Source organism: Camellia sinensis, chromosome 8 (genome assembly GCF_055761805.1).
Source record: "Camellia sinensis isolate YWXY chromosome 8, ASM5576180v1, whole genome shotgun sequence".
Classification (NCBI taxonomy): Eukaryota; Viridiplantae; Streptophyta; class Magnoliopsida; order Ericales; family Theaceae; genus Camellia; species Camellia sinensis.
In genome coordinates, this window is record NC_138968.1 from 56,153,718 (window position 1) to 56,168,363 (window position 14,646).

At 38.4% G+C, this 14,646-nt stretch overlaps 1 protein-coding gene across 2 annotated transcripts; it reads left to right on the forward strand.

The window, feature by feature from the left end:
• Positions 1-11,512: 11,512 nt before the first annotated feature.
• LOC114322355 (UDP-glycosyltransferase 76C3) lies at positions 11,513-14,646 on the forward strand. 2 transcript variants are annotated; one of them, XM_082882685.1, is made up of 2 exons: positions 11,513-12,154; positions 14,484-14,646. In XM_082882685.1, the coding sequence occupies exons 1-2, from the start codon at positions 11,638-11,640 to the stop codon at positions 14,582-14,584; spliced, it is 618 nt and encodes a 205-aa protein (XP_082738811.1). In that variant the 5' UTR covers positions 11,513-11,637; the 3' UTR covers positions 14,585-14,646. The 2 variants fall into 2 exon arrangements, with proteins under 2 accessions (XP_082738811.1, XP_082738812.1); XM_082882686.1 differs by lacking the exon at positions 14,484-14,646 and adding an exon at positions 13,746-14,279 and having other exon boundaries at positions 11,514-12,154.

A 14,646-nucleotide genomic window follows, 5' to 3' on the forward strand; every position in this document is an offset into this window, starting at 1 on the left:
AGTTTACAACATGCTCAAAAACAGATTTCTCATGGGTCAAAAATAGCATGCAAAATTATGACATATAAGAGGATCAATGAAGCAAGTGTATCATAGAGGGCTCAAACAGGGTTGAGCCCTTAATGAAAAGTGAAAATGAGCTCAAAAGAGGGCCCTTTTCAGTTAGGGCCGGAGCTTGAAACAAAAAGCAAGTGAGGCTTACAAATGGATCAAGAAAAAGGGTCAAAAGAGGAGAAGTATCACTTACCCTTGAAGACTAAGATTTTTGTTGCTTCTTGGATCAATTTGCAGCTCCTTTTGCCTTTGAGAAACCTTCCTTGTTGCTGGAAATGAGGTGGTGGTGGTAGAGCTTGGTGGTGTAGAAGAAATGGTGCTTAGGGACTTAGAGAATTTTAAAGAAATGAGAGGTATGGAGATGGAGTTATGTATGGAGGCTTGAAGAACAATTTTTCTAACCCTTGTAAGTGAAGCCACCAACTGGTTATAAGGGTCCAAAAGGGGGTGTAAAGGTGGGGGAAAAGGAGACAAACTTTCCCCCACAAAATATCCCCCGGATAAATATCTTTTCTGCGGGATAAAGCTCCACAGCTGTAAAATGCACAGTGCCAAGATCTCGGCCGGCCTGTTACTTTTGCTCCAGGTGGCCGGCCGGCCACACCCCCTAGCCGGCCGGCTAGGGGTCAAAAGGGTCAATCAGATTTTCTGGCCGGCCACCAACTGGTAGTGTCCTCCTATGTGTGTACAACACAACCCTGTGGTTAAAATTCCAAGAAAGTGGGTCCAAGGGGTTCAACATTAGCTCGGAAAGAGGGGTTCAAAAGGGTCAGGTAGCATTAATGGCCGGCCACCAACTTTTAGGGTCCTCTCATGTGTGTACATCACAAATATGTGGTTCAAAGTTCAAGAAAAAGGGTTCAAGGGGTTCAACATTAGCCCGGAAGTGCGAAAAACGGGCGCCGGAGGGCGTCGGAGGATGTATAACTGGTTGCTGCAACAATTGCTGGCCTCCCACCCTTCAATGACCTACCCGGTGATAAAACAGAGGTACCTGCCAAAAATGAACGAAAACCGTTGCAAAACGAATGCTCGGGGGCCAAAACGCGCAGTTCGGGGCCCCGGAAATGGGCTGTTAAGCACCGAAAGTGGCGTTCGGCCACGAAGTGGGTTTCTTAGACCCCAGTGTCCCTTGAAAGGGAGTAAATAGGATGTATGCCAAAAACCAGAGCAATAGGAGATGGTTAAGCGGTCCCGAACCGAGGCACACGGCCTAAAGTCCCGAAAAACCGGAAACCGGACTCCGAAATGGGAAAAATGGCCTACGGCCACCAAATGTAGCCTACGGCCACTAAGAGATGGTCTACAGAACCTCTCCCTCCCCTCAGGAAAAGAAACAAAGAAAACCGAGTCTGGTTCACAAACCGAGACAAGGCACAGAAGAGGGTTCGGAAGTCCGGAGGCAGGGCTCACGGCCGCAACTCTGAAACTTCTGAACAAGCACATTATGCAACATCACCAAGTGCTCAGTCGGTGACGTCTGAGTCTTAAGGTCGGTCAAAAATGGGGTGTCTACAGTCACCACAAGGAGTAGAAACCACACATGGTTTCAAAGTGGATGAAATTACTTGTTCTAATAATCAAGCTGAATATGAAGCCTTAATAGTGGGACTGGAAATTCTTATTGGATTACAAGTTCATGCAGTTGACATATTTGGAGATTCTAAATTGGTGGTTAACCAAGTGAAAGGGATTTTCAAATGTCAAAGTATAAGCATGTTGCCATACTATATTGTTGCATTACATCTGCTTTCTCAATTTCAAATAGCAAATGTAACTCATGTCCCAAGATTCTTGAATAATAGAGCTAATGATGTGGCTCAGAAAGTTTCGAATTTCAAGACAAGGGATAATGTTCAAAGGGACATAAGCCAAACAACATTTCAGAAATTAATACCACCCTTAAATAAAAGGAATGTGGTCCTGGAAGTCAATTATAATGACTTACAAGAACAAGATTGGAGGCATCCAATAATGCAGTATCTGGCTGGCCCATCTTCAAAGGCCAGTAGAAAAATTAAATTGCAATCTATGCAATACATGATATATGGTAATGCTCTCTACAAAAGGGGAGAGGGGGGAGATGGTCTATTGTTAGAATGCTTAGGCCCAAAAGAAGCATTGACAGCTATGGCTGAGGTTCATGAAGGCATCTGTGGTGCTCATCAGCCTGATGTGAAGATGAGATGGTTACTTTGAAGGCATTCCTACTATTGGCCAACTATCCTTAAAGACTGCATAGAATATGCAAGAGGTTGCCAGGCATGTCAAAAGCATGGCACAATAAGGCATGTGCCCATAACTGACTTGCATGCAGTAGTGAAGTCTTGGCCATTTAGAGGATGGGCCATGGATATGATGGGGAAAATACACCCACCTTCCTGGAAGCACCATTGTTTCATTTTGGTGGCCACTAATTACTTCACTAAGTGGGTCGAAGCTAAGCCATACAAAGCTGTAGACCAAACTGAGGTCATTAGATTCATTGAGGATTTAATCTATAGATTTGGTATCCCACAGACTATAACTGTCGATAATGGGACAATATTCGATGGGAAAATGGTAAAGTCTTTTGTGGCAGAGTTTGGAATTAGCCTTCTTAATTCCACCCCCTATTATGCACAAGCCAATAGTCAAACTGGATCATCCATGAAATCCTTGAAAAAGGAAATACAAAAGGTTGTGGAAGACAATCCTAGGGATTGACAGAACTTATTGTTGGATGTATTGTGGGCTTATAGAACTTTCCCAAGGTCAAGCACAAGAGTCACTCCTTATGCCTCAGTATATGGGCATGATGCAGTGTTACCTGTGGAAATTAATGTTAAGTCCTTGAGGGTAAGACGCCAAGACCAGTTAGATCTTGAGCAATACCATCATAGTATGTGCTTGGAGTTAGAAAGTATAGATGAAGCTACAATTCTGGCATTAAAGAGCATTCTTTTTCAAAAGAAGAAAGTAGCCAAAAACTATAACAAAAAAGTCAAACACATTGGCTTTGATGAAGGTGATTTGGTATGGAAGACAATACTCCCAATAGGAATTAAAAGCCATAAATTTGGCAAATGGTCACCTAACTGGGAACGACTATATCAAGTTCATACAGTCCTGCCTTTTGGAGCATACCATTTGAGAAATTTAAATGGATATGTACATTCCAAAAAGATTAATGGCAGATATTTGAAGCCTTATTTTCCAACTATATGGGAAACATAAGGAATAGAATAAATGTTGAGTAAAAGAACATGAGAATATTCAAATGATAAATAAGAATTTGCTTTTCATAAAGAGTTGAATACATTCTGCCATAAATTGGCCCAAAAGTCATTACAATGTCTCAGTTGTTCTTTTACAATAGATGTTCTATTCTTGAATGATGAGAATAACTGGATGGCTGTGGTTATTTCCTGCTTTCGATCGGCCAGTCCTTGATTGGTAATCTGCAACTTGGTGTCAGTTCGGATTAAGGCCTGGTTAACTGCGGATAGCTCCTCTTCAAGTTGAGCTTTCTTCTCCAGTAGTTGAGTTCGAAAGTGGGAGGAATGTTGTTCCTTTAGCTCTGATACTTCAGTATGTACTGTGGAAACAAAGCTCTGGTCTCTGACCAAGTTCTCCTCTGCAGCCTTGGCAGCATGGCAAATGCTGATGTAAAAGTCAATAGTGGCTGCTGCCTGAGATAAATGACTTGAGACATTCATGCCAGATTGCTCAACGATTTTGCAGCACTGAAGGAAGCCATTTCTTATTATAGGCCTCTGTAAGGCCTAAAAAAGGATCCTCGAAAAGGATGTCAATAGCTCCAGGCAGCTGTCCAAGTCCATCAAAGGCGAAGAAGGCTTACTACTACTGGTGGAAGAACTCTCAAAAATTTCTAGCAAGGAATTAGCCAGAACTAGTGGCTCAATCTCATCATTAGCTATTGGAGAGGTGGAATGTATGTCGAAGAGACTAGCTAGTCTTGCTTCGAAGATGTTTACCTCATCCATGGACATGAATGGTGCAGAAAGAACTTTAGTGGAAGGCACAAAGGACCGCATAGGGATAGGAGAAATGGGTGGAGCATCTTCAACAGTTTCCATAGTTCTAGCCACCAATATGTCGAGGGAAGAGGGGCTTGAACTAGGCAGAGATAACAAACTATGAGTTGGAGAGCTGCCAGCACCCTCTACAGGGGAATCAGCTACCATCAGAAAAGGAGCAGCAACTGGAATTCCCTCAGGACGAGGAGGGAAAGCAAGGCTCGAAAGAGAATTAAATTGAGATAAATCAAAAGTCAAATGAAGGAGATATGGAGTTAAGCCAGAAGCGAAAGGAGCAGGAATACTAGGCCTCAATGAGGGTACAGAGAATGTAGGCCTAGGAAGTGGGAGTGTTATCTGAATAGACTTCACATTTTGCAATTGATCAACTTCAACTGAAACTGAGGGAGTCCTTATTGGACGAATAGGCTCAGTAGTTGTTGCTGCAAAAGAAGAAGTACAAAATAATGTCAAGTCTTAATACCAAGAATTTGACAAAAGAATAAAAGAACAGAGGCATGAAAGGAATTACTTGTTTCAGAAGTGATAGCAACAATGGGAGAGCTATGAAGGGAATAGTGCTCAACAATGTGTTGCCTTCTTACAGTTTCCCTTTGAATTGCATCAGCAACAACAGCTTCATCTCTTACTAATTGTTGCTGCCGTCTCTTCTCAGCTCTTTGAAAAACAATTATTTCTTTGGAATGTTCTTCCTCTACTACTTTGGCAGCCACCTCATGAGAAGGGTCTTCGACCAAATCAGATGGAGAGACAGTCATCTTCTTTCTTTTCCTTCTCGGTGATGGTATTTCTTACTCTTTCTCAGTCTCTCTCTCTTCAATCTGGGATTCAGACTTTTCATGAGTAGGCTCATTTTCTGCTGCTTTGGCAGTTATCTCATGAGAAGGGTCTTCGACCAAATTAGAAGGAGAGATAATCATCTTTGTCTTCTTTGTTCTCTGCAATGGTATTTCTTGCTCTTCCTCCATCTCTTTCTCTTCAGTCTGAGATTCAGATTCTTCAGGAGTGAGTAATAGCTTCCTTTTCTTTTTCTATTGTTGTTTGTCTTTGAGAGTAGCTAAAGTTTCAGCTCTTTTAAGAGATTCCTCTTGTGGAGATCCTGAACCAAGAGATATGAATGTAAAGGAAACAAACAGAAGAGTCTAAAAGAAAAGAAACCTGAAAATACTTACCCTTTTTTGAAGCAGCTCTGGTAACTCTAGCAGGAGGGGGTGAGGCTGCAGGAGCAGTTTTGGCAGCTGTGGAAAGAGAGGGAATGTTCTCAACTGTTGTTGATTTAGCCTTCGAAGGCACTCCTAACCCTATTAGTAAATGATGAGGGTGTACGGATAGGCGCACTTCCATATTGGCTATCCACCAGTTTTGAAATCTTTTCAGAGCCAAGCCAGAGGGAAGAAAGGGGACAAATTTGAACTCGCTCAATTCTTTCAATAGTTTAAATGTTGCCTCTTCCAGTTTTGATTTGGGTATTCTCAGGTCTTTGGCTGTAAGATGGACATTCAAGAGGCTACAAAGTGGAATGAGAATCTCTTGAGTTAACCCAAATTGCCTGGCAAATTGAGAAGGGTTGTACACCTCAGCTATACACTTATAAGCTCGAGGGTTTGAAGTGCCAATGAACAGCTCCCTCGGCAGCAAAATAGAAGCTCACATGTCTTTGTGGAGGTGGGGTGGAGCACTCTTTATCAGCTAAGAATGTTTGCAGCCAAGCAAGTCCTTTGTTGACATCAAAGGGGCAAAAGAAGGTAGCAGATAGAGAAATAGGAAGTTGATGAAAAAAGGTGAGGTAGTAAGCAAATGAAGCAAGATAAAGAACAATTCTGGCATATTTCTCCCCATAAGTGCTAGGGTCCTGAATAAGGAATTTTAAGCATTTGAGATGCAAATCAGTGAAGTAAGCAAAGAGCCAGAGTTTGAGCACCCAAAGGGGACCCCTTTGGTTAACATCAAGAGGTTTCTCACAAAATTGGGAACAGGCTTTATAAACATGACCTAAGAGATAAAGAGCCAGGGCTATGCGTTTTTTCAAAACAAGTGCCTTCGCAAGTGGAACAAACTTAAGCATGATCCGTTGAGATGATGTACAAAAGAGAAATTTGCACAACCAGCATAATATAAAGGAAAAAAGTTCTCTATCTCTCACGGGGCCTTCCCTTTTATTTTCAGCCTTTACAAAATCACTGTAAGGGTGGACGGGAAAACTTAACAGAGAGGTCTGGGTAAGCTGGGAGTGAAAGGAGAGCCAAGAGGTAAAAGCCCTAAGAGATGGCAAATATCAAGAACGGTAGGGGCCATCATGCCACACCGAAACTAAAAAAAAAAATTGAAAGCCATGTTCCAAAAGCAAAGAGCAGCAGGAATCAAAAAAGGGTCTTCAGGAATGATAAACCTGGAAAGATGGAGGGCATCGAGAATACAGAGTTCTTGCAGGTCATCTTCTCTTGTAGGCACAACTCTGTCATACCATTCCTCCTATTCAGTTCTCAATGTCAGCTAACAACGGTGAGATCGGGTCATTCTCCAATTGTCCCAGTCGAGCCCCCCTTCGTAGAGAAGAAAATGGTCCTCCAAACGAGGGTATAAAGCTGGAAGTTGAGTAGGAGCTTCTCGAAAGATGGGACCTAAGACATATTCTTGTTTGTTGCTGTGGCGAGGAACAAAGAGGTGTTCGTCTATGGCACTTGACCCATCAACTGTTAGCTTGGCAATCTCTTCATCAATACATCTTTTCAAAGCCATGGTTGGGCTTATACAATCACCAGCAAGCACTTTCAGAGAAGAAGAATCCATTGGTAGCAAGCAGCAAGAAAGAGAGGGTTAACAGAGGGGAAGGGTTTGTGTTTTGAGCGAGCGAGTGATTTCAGAGCATGAAATAAAAGGGTTTTAAAAGCCTTTGTGTCTGGAAGATATATCGCGTAATTCGTTAAGTACTAAAAATACAAATACGAAGAGTTTCCTTCAATATTGATACTTTTGGAGGGAAAAACACATTCCAGATGTTGATGCCAGCTTCGAAGTAAAATGTTTGGCTTCGAAACCAGATTTTGGCGCCAAAAGTCAAATAACAACGGCTTTGAAACTGAGAAGCCAACTTCGAAGCACATTCCATACCTAATGATGTAAGAATACTCAAGTATTTGTTTACTTCAAAGGGATTAAAAACCTGTTTAGGTTTCTTAATGAGAGTAATGTCCTTCGAAGCTAAACTTGAGATCCCTTGAGGATGAGAATTGGCGTTCGAAACATCAAAACCAGTAGTTGGTTTATATATATACAAAAAAATTGTCTTTTCGAACTAAAACAGTGCAGCTCTCAAAAGGAGTTTCCATATTTTTGAAAGTATGAACTGTTGTTCAAGGCAAAATGATCAATTTAAAACTAATTGATCATACTAATCATGACCATATGTTGGTTATGATTAAAACAAGCTTTAAGGGGTAAGACTGTTGAATTCGAAGCACTGATTTTAAATAAAATCAGCAAAAACTATCAACTGTATTCCATAAATTGGAAAAGTTCATGTTGGTATTTTAGTGTTTCATTTAAACCAATTGAGTCCAGATTCGAAGGATAAGATTGTTCAGTTCGAAGCCCGAAATTTGCTTTTAAAGACAAACGGAGACAAGATCAAACAAACAGAGGGAAAAGTCTTAGTTGTATTAAAGCAAAAGCAATTACATCGAATGGCCCTCTTTGGGTACAAATTCAAGTTCATAAAAATAAGGAATAGAATAAATAACAAGATTATGAAATTTGGTCCAACTATGATCAATGAATTTCTGTTCTTTCTTTAATCTGTCTTCTATTTCTTCTAGGATTGGCTGCTGAAGTTGATGTGCTCTCACTTCATAGAAGAGCTCTTCAGCCTTTATTTCGAACGTTGTTTTTCTCAATTCTTGTTCCAACTCGTCCATATCCAAGTCATCCCAATACACAAAATCTTTATTCTTGAAGTTATCAAATTCTTCAATGAGGTTCTCTGCTTCGTACTGGGCATGAACTCGAAGGGATGAGAGTTGGTCCAAACATTGAGTGGTGGCCACAGAAGTTCGATGCTAGTGAAGAAGCAATGGGAGTTGGTCCAAAAACATGTAAGCTCTGCTTGGGCGAGGGGGTTGAGGACGTGACCCCGAGTCAAAATGTCACAAGCCTATCAAAGATTCTTGAGAGGGATGTCGTCCTCAAGAACATTGAAAGACAAGTGAGAGAAGGCTGCATGTAGAAGTTGGGCTTGCTTCCGCTCAGCTAGAGCAGGGGAGAGTGGAGGCTTATAAGGAGGAAAGGCCTTATCCACAGAAAGGGCAAGCCTCAGTCTCTCTGTCCAACAAGGATTTGGCAGAAGAGGAGGTATGAAAGCTTCCATTTTGGGAGAAGGAGAAAGGGCAGAAGGAACAAGGGCATTAATATAATCGAGCCAGTCAGAAGAGCAAAACTTCGCCTTCTGGGCTAAGAACGAGGGGCTGTACCCTTGTGCCTCTTTTGGGCGTCGGGTAGCGTGCACTATCTTTGTAGGCATGGAGGATGTGTACCATACTACAAGCAGATTGTCCTCTAAACTGCGTCGCCGGTCGATGGGCACGTAAGGATAGACCACCGAACTTCGAGCATAGCAAGGAAACTCTAAAGGGTCAGTGAACTCGACAAAGTGATGGTTAATTTGCTCCCTTAAATCACAAGCCTCATGTTCCGACCAGCTTGCCCAGTCAGAAGCCCCAGAGGAAGAAGAAGCCACAGCCTTATCCCATGCAAAGAGTTGTGAAGAAGAACTTCCCATGTCCATATTTGCAACTTTCAATCAAAGGATTGAGGGCAGTTTGTTCGTAGTCCAAGGGTGAATCAGAAGAAGAACTTCTCATGTCTAGATTTGTAACTTTCTGAATCAAAGGATTAAAGGCAATGTGTTCGTAGTACAAGGGTGGATAATTTGCAAAGGCTTCCATGACTTAAATATAGAAAGGTGGGTAATTAATGCATGGAGGTTCTTTCGAGGAGGAACAGCATCATCAGATGACTCTTCGTGCGCTCGATCAATAGAAGAGAAATTTGATTTAGCCATAAAACGTATCAGTCTATTCGAATACTAAGGTGGGGGTATTCAAAAGATTGGAAGAGAATTTAATGCAAATAATGACGGTTGCATTTCTGGAAGAATGCAAAGCCCATGCACGTTCTAAGACGTGGATAAAAGATCTTAATCCACTAATATCACCAAGTATTGGATATATTAGTGGGGGGTAATGTTGGCTACATATTTTGTATAAGCCAATTACAATTTGACGCGTGCCAGAATAAGGGTAATACAGGAAGACTATTCAAGTCTTCGATCATGATCGTACACGTGGCGGTTGGTATTGGTTATTACAAGATCTGAGTAGCATTGGATCAGCAAAGAGATGCAAAGTGATGTGGCTTCAACGGCTACTCACATTCAAATTCAAAATTAAGAGGGAAGCCTAACTACAATTGATGGCGTAGTGGAGCTAATTATAAGGCAATATGATCAACGATCATAGAGGAGCAGTTCGACGATTGGAAATACAGTTCGATGGTCATCATTGAGAAGTGTAAATAGCAGAGAAGGCCTCAGAAAAAAGCCCCAGACTCAGATACAAAAAATCAGTCTTATTCTACTTTATTTCCTTTCTAGTTTTACATTTCATGTTCTTTACATTTCTGCACTTTAAAATTCCTGCACTGCACTGCACTTCATTCATAGGATAGTTTCAAATAGATTGTTGCTGTAAACCTCTACGAGGCTGTGTTTGGATCATTGTAAGTTTTTTCATTTTAATGAAATGCTTCAATTGTTCTTCATTTAATTATTATTTTGCTTAATTCTCTTAATCAAGTCACCAGTAAAAGTTCTTTTCATTGAGGCTGAATGAACTAAAACATAATCGTTTGATAATTGGTTGGCAATTAATTTTCTATAAGAACTGATTGATCCTTACTGACACGTTCACAATTACAAAAATAACTTTTGAAAGCAAAAAAACTAATAATACTACTCATATTCCTGAATTCCCATTTCTGGTACTACAAGTACAATTTCATGAGGCCATTATTTTCAGACTTATAATTTGGAATCACATGGTTCCCATGTTAATCTGCAAATGTATTATCATCTTCTTGTCGTCTTATGTTTCATGGCTCATCCTATAATTGCATATACCGCAAATATCCTGTTCCACAAAACAACAAATGAAATTTAACACATTAATAAAAGACAAACATTGTGGGTTTGTCAGTTTTTGGATGTGTATGGATTGAATATGACACAAGCAGGGATTCAAAATATCAAAATCATTAATTCATTATTAGAGAGAAAATTGTTAAAAAATATACTCTAGCAATTGTCAAAGACATTATGTTCAATATATATTTTTTGTTTGTGAGAGATTCACTATTTGTGAAATAGTTTGGTGAAAATTTCTTTTATTTGTTTTAAAAGACATTTTGTTTTTAATTTTATCTCTTAATTTATCTGTTGACTTTTTTTATCGGTTCACTTTTGTTGACTACATGTTCAAAATTTTTCCCTATTTGTTCAAAATTTTTCCTATTTGTTTAATTTTTTTACCCTATTTGTTCAAAAATTTTCCTACCTATTCAATTTTTTTTTACCTTATTTGATCAAATATCTGTCCAAATTTTATTATCTATTCAATTTTTTCACTTATCTGTCCAAATCTTATTATTTGTTTAATTTTTTCACTTATCTATTTGAATCTATCTATCCAAATTTATTATCTGTTCAAATTTTATTATTTGTTTAAACAAATCTGTTATCCCCACATTCTCAAACATATACACACAAATGATATATTATCTGAGCGCACACATACAGGTGATCCATTATTTGTGTACAAAATGAAGCAACCAATTTTTTTTTTTTTTTTTTTTTTTAAAAAAAAAAAAAATACAAATCCAAAAATTGAATAAGGCGAGTTCGGTCCGAATGATCCGTCTTGAGCCTCAACATGTTCTTACTAGGACTCATTGGTGATCTGCAGGAGAAGAACCATAATAATGATCATTATATTGCATACATATATACACACATTATAGCAACAGGAAAACAAAGCAACATAAAGCATCTAGAAGTGGGTGTATCAACAAGAAACAATTATCTATAATATATATATATATATATACACGAATTTTCAACGAATCAAAAAAAAAAAAAAAATCCCATACTAAATGTCAAAAAGTTAAAAAGCTAATCTATTTTTCAAACGAAACCTTAATTTTATAATGAAAATTCTATTTATTATTTTTTTATACAGACAGTGATTTGATAAAAAAGATTATTGATATCTAATTAACTTAATATTTTAAGTATACTTTAATCGACGGATTTTAAAAACATAAACATTTTTTAAATTATCAAAATATAACCCCAAGTGGATCCTATCAGGCTCAACAGCGACTGCTGTGCTGGGCACAATAACCACTCCATTTCCAACAAACAATTTATGGTGAGAAACACCATAACCCGAAGAAAACCTTGCCACTTTTTGTTGCATGAAAGAAGGCGGCATTAATGGAGAAGGGAAGAGAGAGTCCAAAGCATGAAAGCAAAGGCCGGCGCTTGGTACTCTTTCCAATCCCGTTGCAAGGACATATGAACCCCATGCTTCAGCTTGCTAACATCCTTCACGCCACAGGCTTCTTCTCCATTACCATCATCCACACTCACTTCAACTCTCCCACCATATCCAACTACCCTCACTTCACCTTCTGCCCCATCCCAGACGGTTTGTCGGAGACCGAGAGTGAAGCTTCCACATCTGATAGCGTCGCTCTCCTCTCCCTCCTCAACACCAACTGTGTCGCCGCCTTTCGGGACTGCTTGGCTGGACTGGTGTTATCTGGTGTTGAGGACGAGGCGAAGGAGCCCACTGCTTGCTTGATAACAGATGCTATATGGCACTTTTCACAGTCTGTTGCAGACAGCCTTGAGATCCCAAGGATTGTGTTGAGGACTAGCAGCTTGTCTTCCTTTCTTGCATTTGCTGCTTTGCCTCTTCTGCTAGAAAAGGGTTACCTCCCTAAGCAAGGTCTGTTTGCGTTTTAACCTCCTTTCTTTCTCTGCCTCTTTTACTTCCTTGCTTCGCACTAAGATTGTTGTGTTTGGATCTTCAATTTGTAGGGGGAAGGAAAAACTTATTGAGTGGAAATAAAAGAATTATTTTTCTTCTCTTGCTTCATTTTTTTTATTATCACTAATTTAAGATCCAAACACAAGTTAAGAAAAATCTGTTATCATATCACACCATCACTATTACTATTAAACTTAGGGGCGCGTATGGTCTGGATTGATCTGGATTGTGGTAAAATCAGGACCAATTCGCTATTTACGGTTCCTGAAAAATTAGAATCAATCCAATCCGTTTAAATCATGGAATCAATCCGAACCAATCCATTTAAACACGGATTGGATCAGTTTAGGATCAAGGATTCACATAATTCAATAACAAAAAAATATATATAATATTTTAATTTCATAAAAACATAAACGTAGCATCATGTTAGTTCCACAATAGCAACATTTGTTTCTATAATAGTGACATACTATTCTAAAATTTAACAACTATAAGAAAATTGATTCCACAATAAGTATTTAGACCATTACAAATTAATACTAAAAACCAACAAACACAAGTAATAAAAGAAGATACTATGCAAGTTTAAGTTAAGGTTTATGTTTTATATAGAATAAAAGAAGATACTATGTTGGAAGGTGTATAATATGAATATAGGCTATTTGTATACGTTCCGGATCGGTTACAATCCGGAACCGTGGGGTTCAATCCGGAACCGATCTGTAGATTACGGATTTTTAATTTTTCAATCCGGAACCAAACCACGAATTTAAAAAACTAATTCAAACCTATCAGATTGGACTGGATCGGATCGGATTATAGATTTCACGAATTCCTGCTCAACCCTAATTAGACTAAAGATACACGAACAAAAATTCTATACAAAACGGAAAATGACAATGCTTAAAGAATAATGTAGCAAGATTATGAACCTATCGCTTTAAAACAGAAAATACTCATTAACATGTTTTGTTGGTATCAAAACCCTCAATAACTGTCATGGCAAGTTTTGTTGGGAGGGGAGGGGGAAGTAGGGAGTGAAGGCATGAATATACATTAAGGCCATGTTTGTTTGGGCGGACTGGATTAGCGTTTCCATGACTAATAGTCCTAGGACTACGAATCCGTTGGATTATGTATCCTATCTTAACTAATAGTCAAGTTTAAAATAATTAGTCCGTATCTCAATTGTTTAACAAAATATCGGATTAATAATTTTATTGGACTATTAGTCTAATCCCAATTTCATGTCTACCCAAACAAACATGGCCTAAGTGACTCTTCTTGTTTAGTTTTAGTTCGTAAATTTCATGATCAGTTTATATTAGGAACACATCATTTTGATGAATGATTCTATACAAAAAATATTTAAAAAAAAAAAAACATGTTCTTTATTATTATGGATGGCCCTTATCCTGCGCTGCAGGTGAGGCTACCAGCAGCCACAGAAACAGGGAGTTTGATTCACATTGTCATTTCCTCTAACAAAATGAGTTGCCATGAACTGTTTTTATACTCTCGTCATTTTTTTTTTTTTAATTAACAGATAGCAATTACCTGGATCTTTTACTTGGAAGATTTTGTGAAACAAATATACTACTCATATTCCTGAATTTCCATTTCTGATGCTACAAGTAAAATTTTATGAGGTCATTATTTTCAGACTTATAATTTGGAGTCACATGGTTCCCAGGTGAATCTGCAAATGTATTATCATCTTCTTTTCGTCTTTTTCTTCATGGCTCTTCCTATAATTGCATATACCGCAAATATTCTGTTCCACAAAACAACAAATAAAGTTTAACACATGAATACAAGACAAACATTGTGGGGTTGTTAGTTTTTGGATGTGTATGGATTGAATATGACACAAGCAGGGATTCAAAATATCAAAATCATTAATTCATTATTATAGAGAAAATTGTTAAAAATCAACTCTATCAATTGTCTAAGGCATTAAGTCCAGTGTATATTTTTTGTTTGTCAGAAATCTACCATTTGTGAAATAGCTTGGTGAGAATTTCTTTTGTTTGTTTTGAAAGACATTTTGTTTTTAATTTTATCTTTTAATTTATCTGTGGACCTTTTTTTATCGGCTGACTTCTGTTGACCATATGTTCAAGATTTTTCCCTATTTGTTCAGAATTTTTCCTATCTGTTTAAGTTTTTTACCCTATTGGTTCAAAATTTTTAATATTTATTCAATTTTTTTAACCTACCTGTTCAAATATCTGTCCAATCTATTCAATTTTTTTAACATCCTGATATGCAACTAATTCTGCAGCTTCGGCTAATGAGGAAACAGTATTTCCTACCGTTGTGACTGATTCGGTTCCTGGTATTTCTACGGTATTTTCATTTTGTTCAGACATGGTTGTATTGTGATCATATATGTCTAATTTATTAAATTTATATTATTATTATATGACAATTAAAACTTGGCTCTG

Excerpts from the sequence above, each read along its gene's own strand:
- LOC114322355 (XM_082882685.1), top strand. The coding sequence starts at position 11,638 with ATGGAGAAGGGAAGAGAGAGTCCAAAGCATGAAAGCAAAGGCCGGCGC. Across the intron at positions 12,155-14,483 it reads GGGTTACCTCCCTAAGCAAG|CTTCGGCTAATGAGGAAACA; the intron begins GTCTGTTTGCGT and ends CTAATTCTGCAG.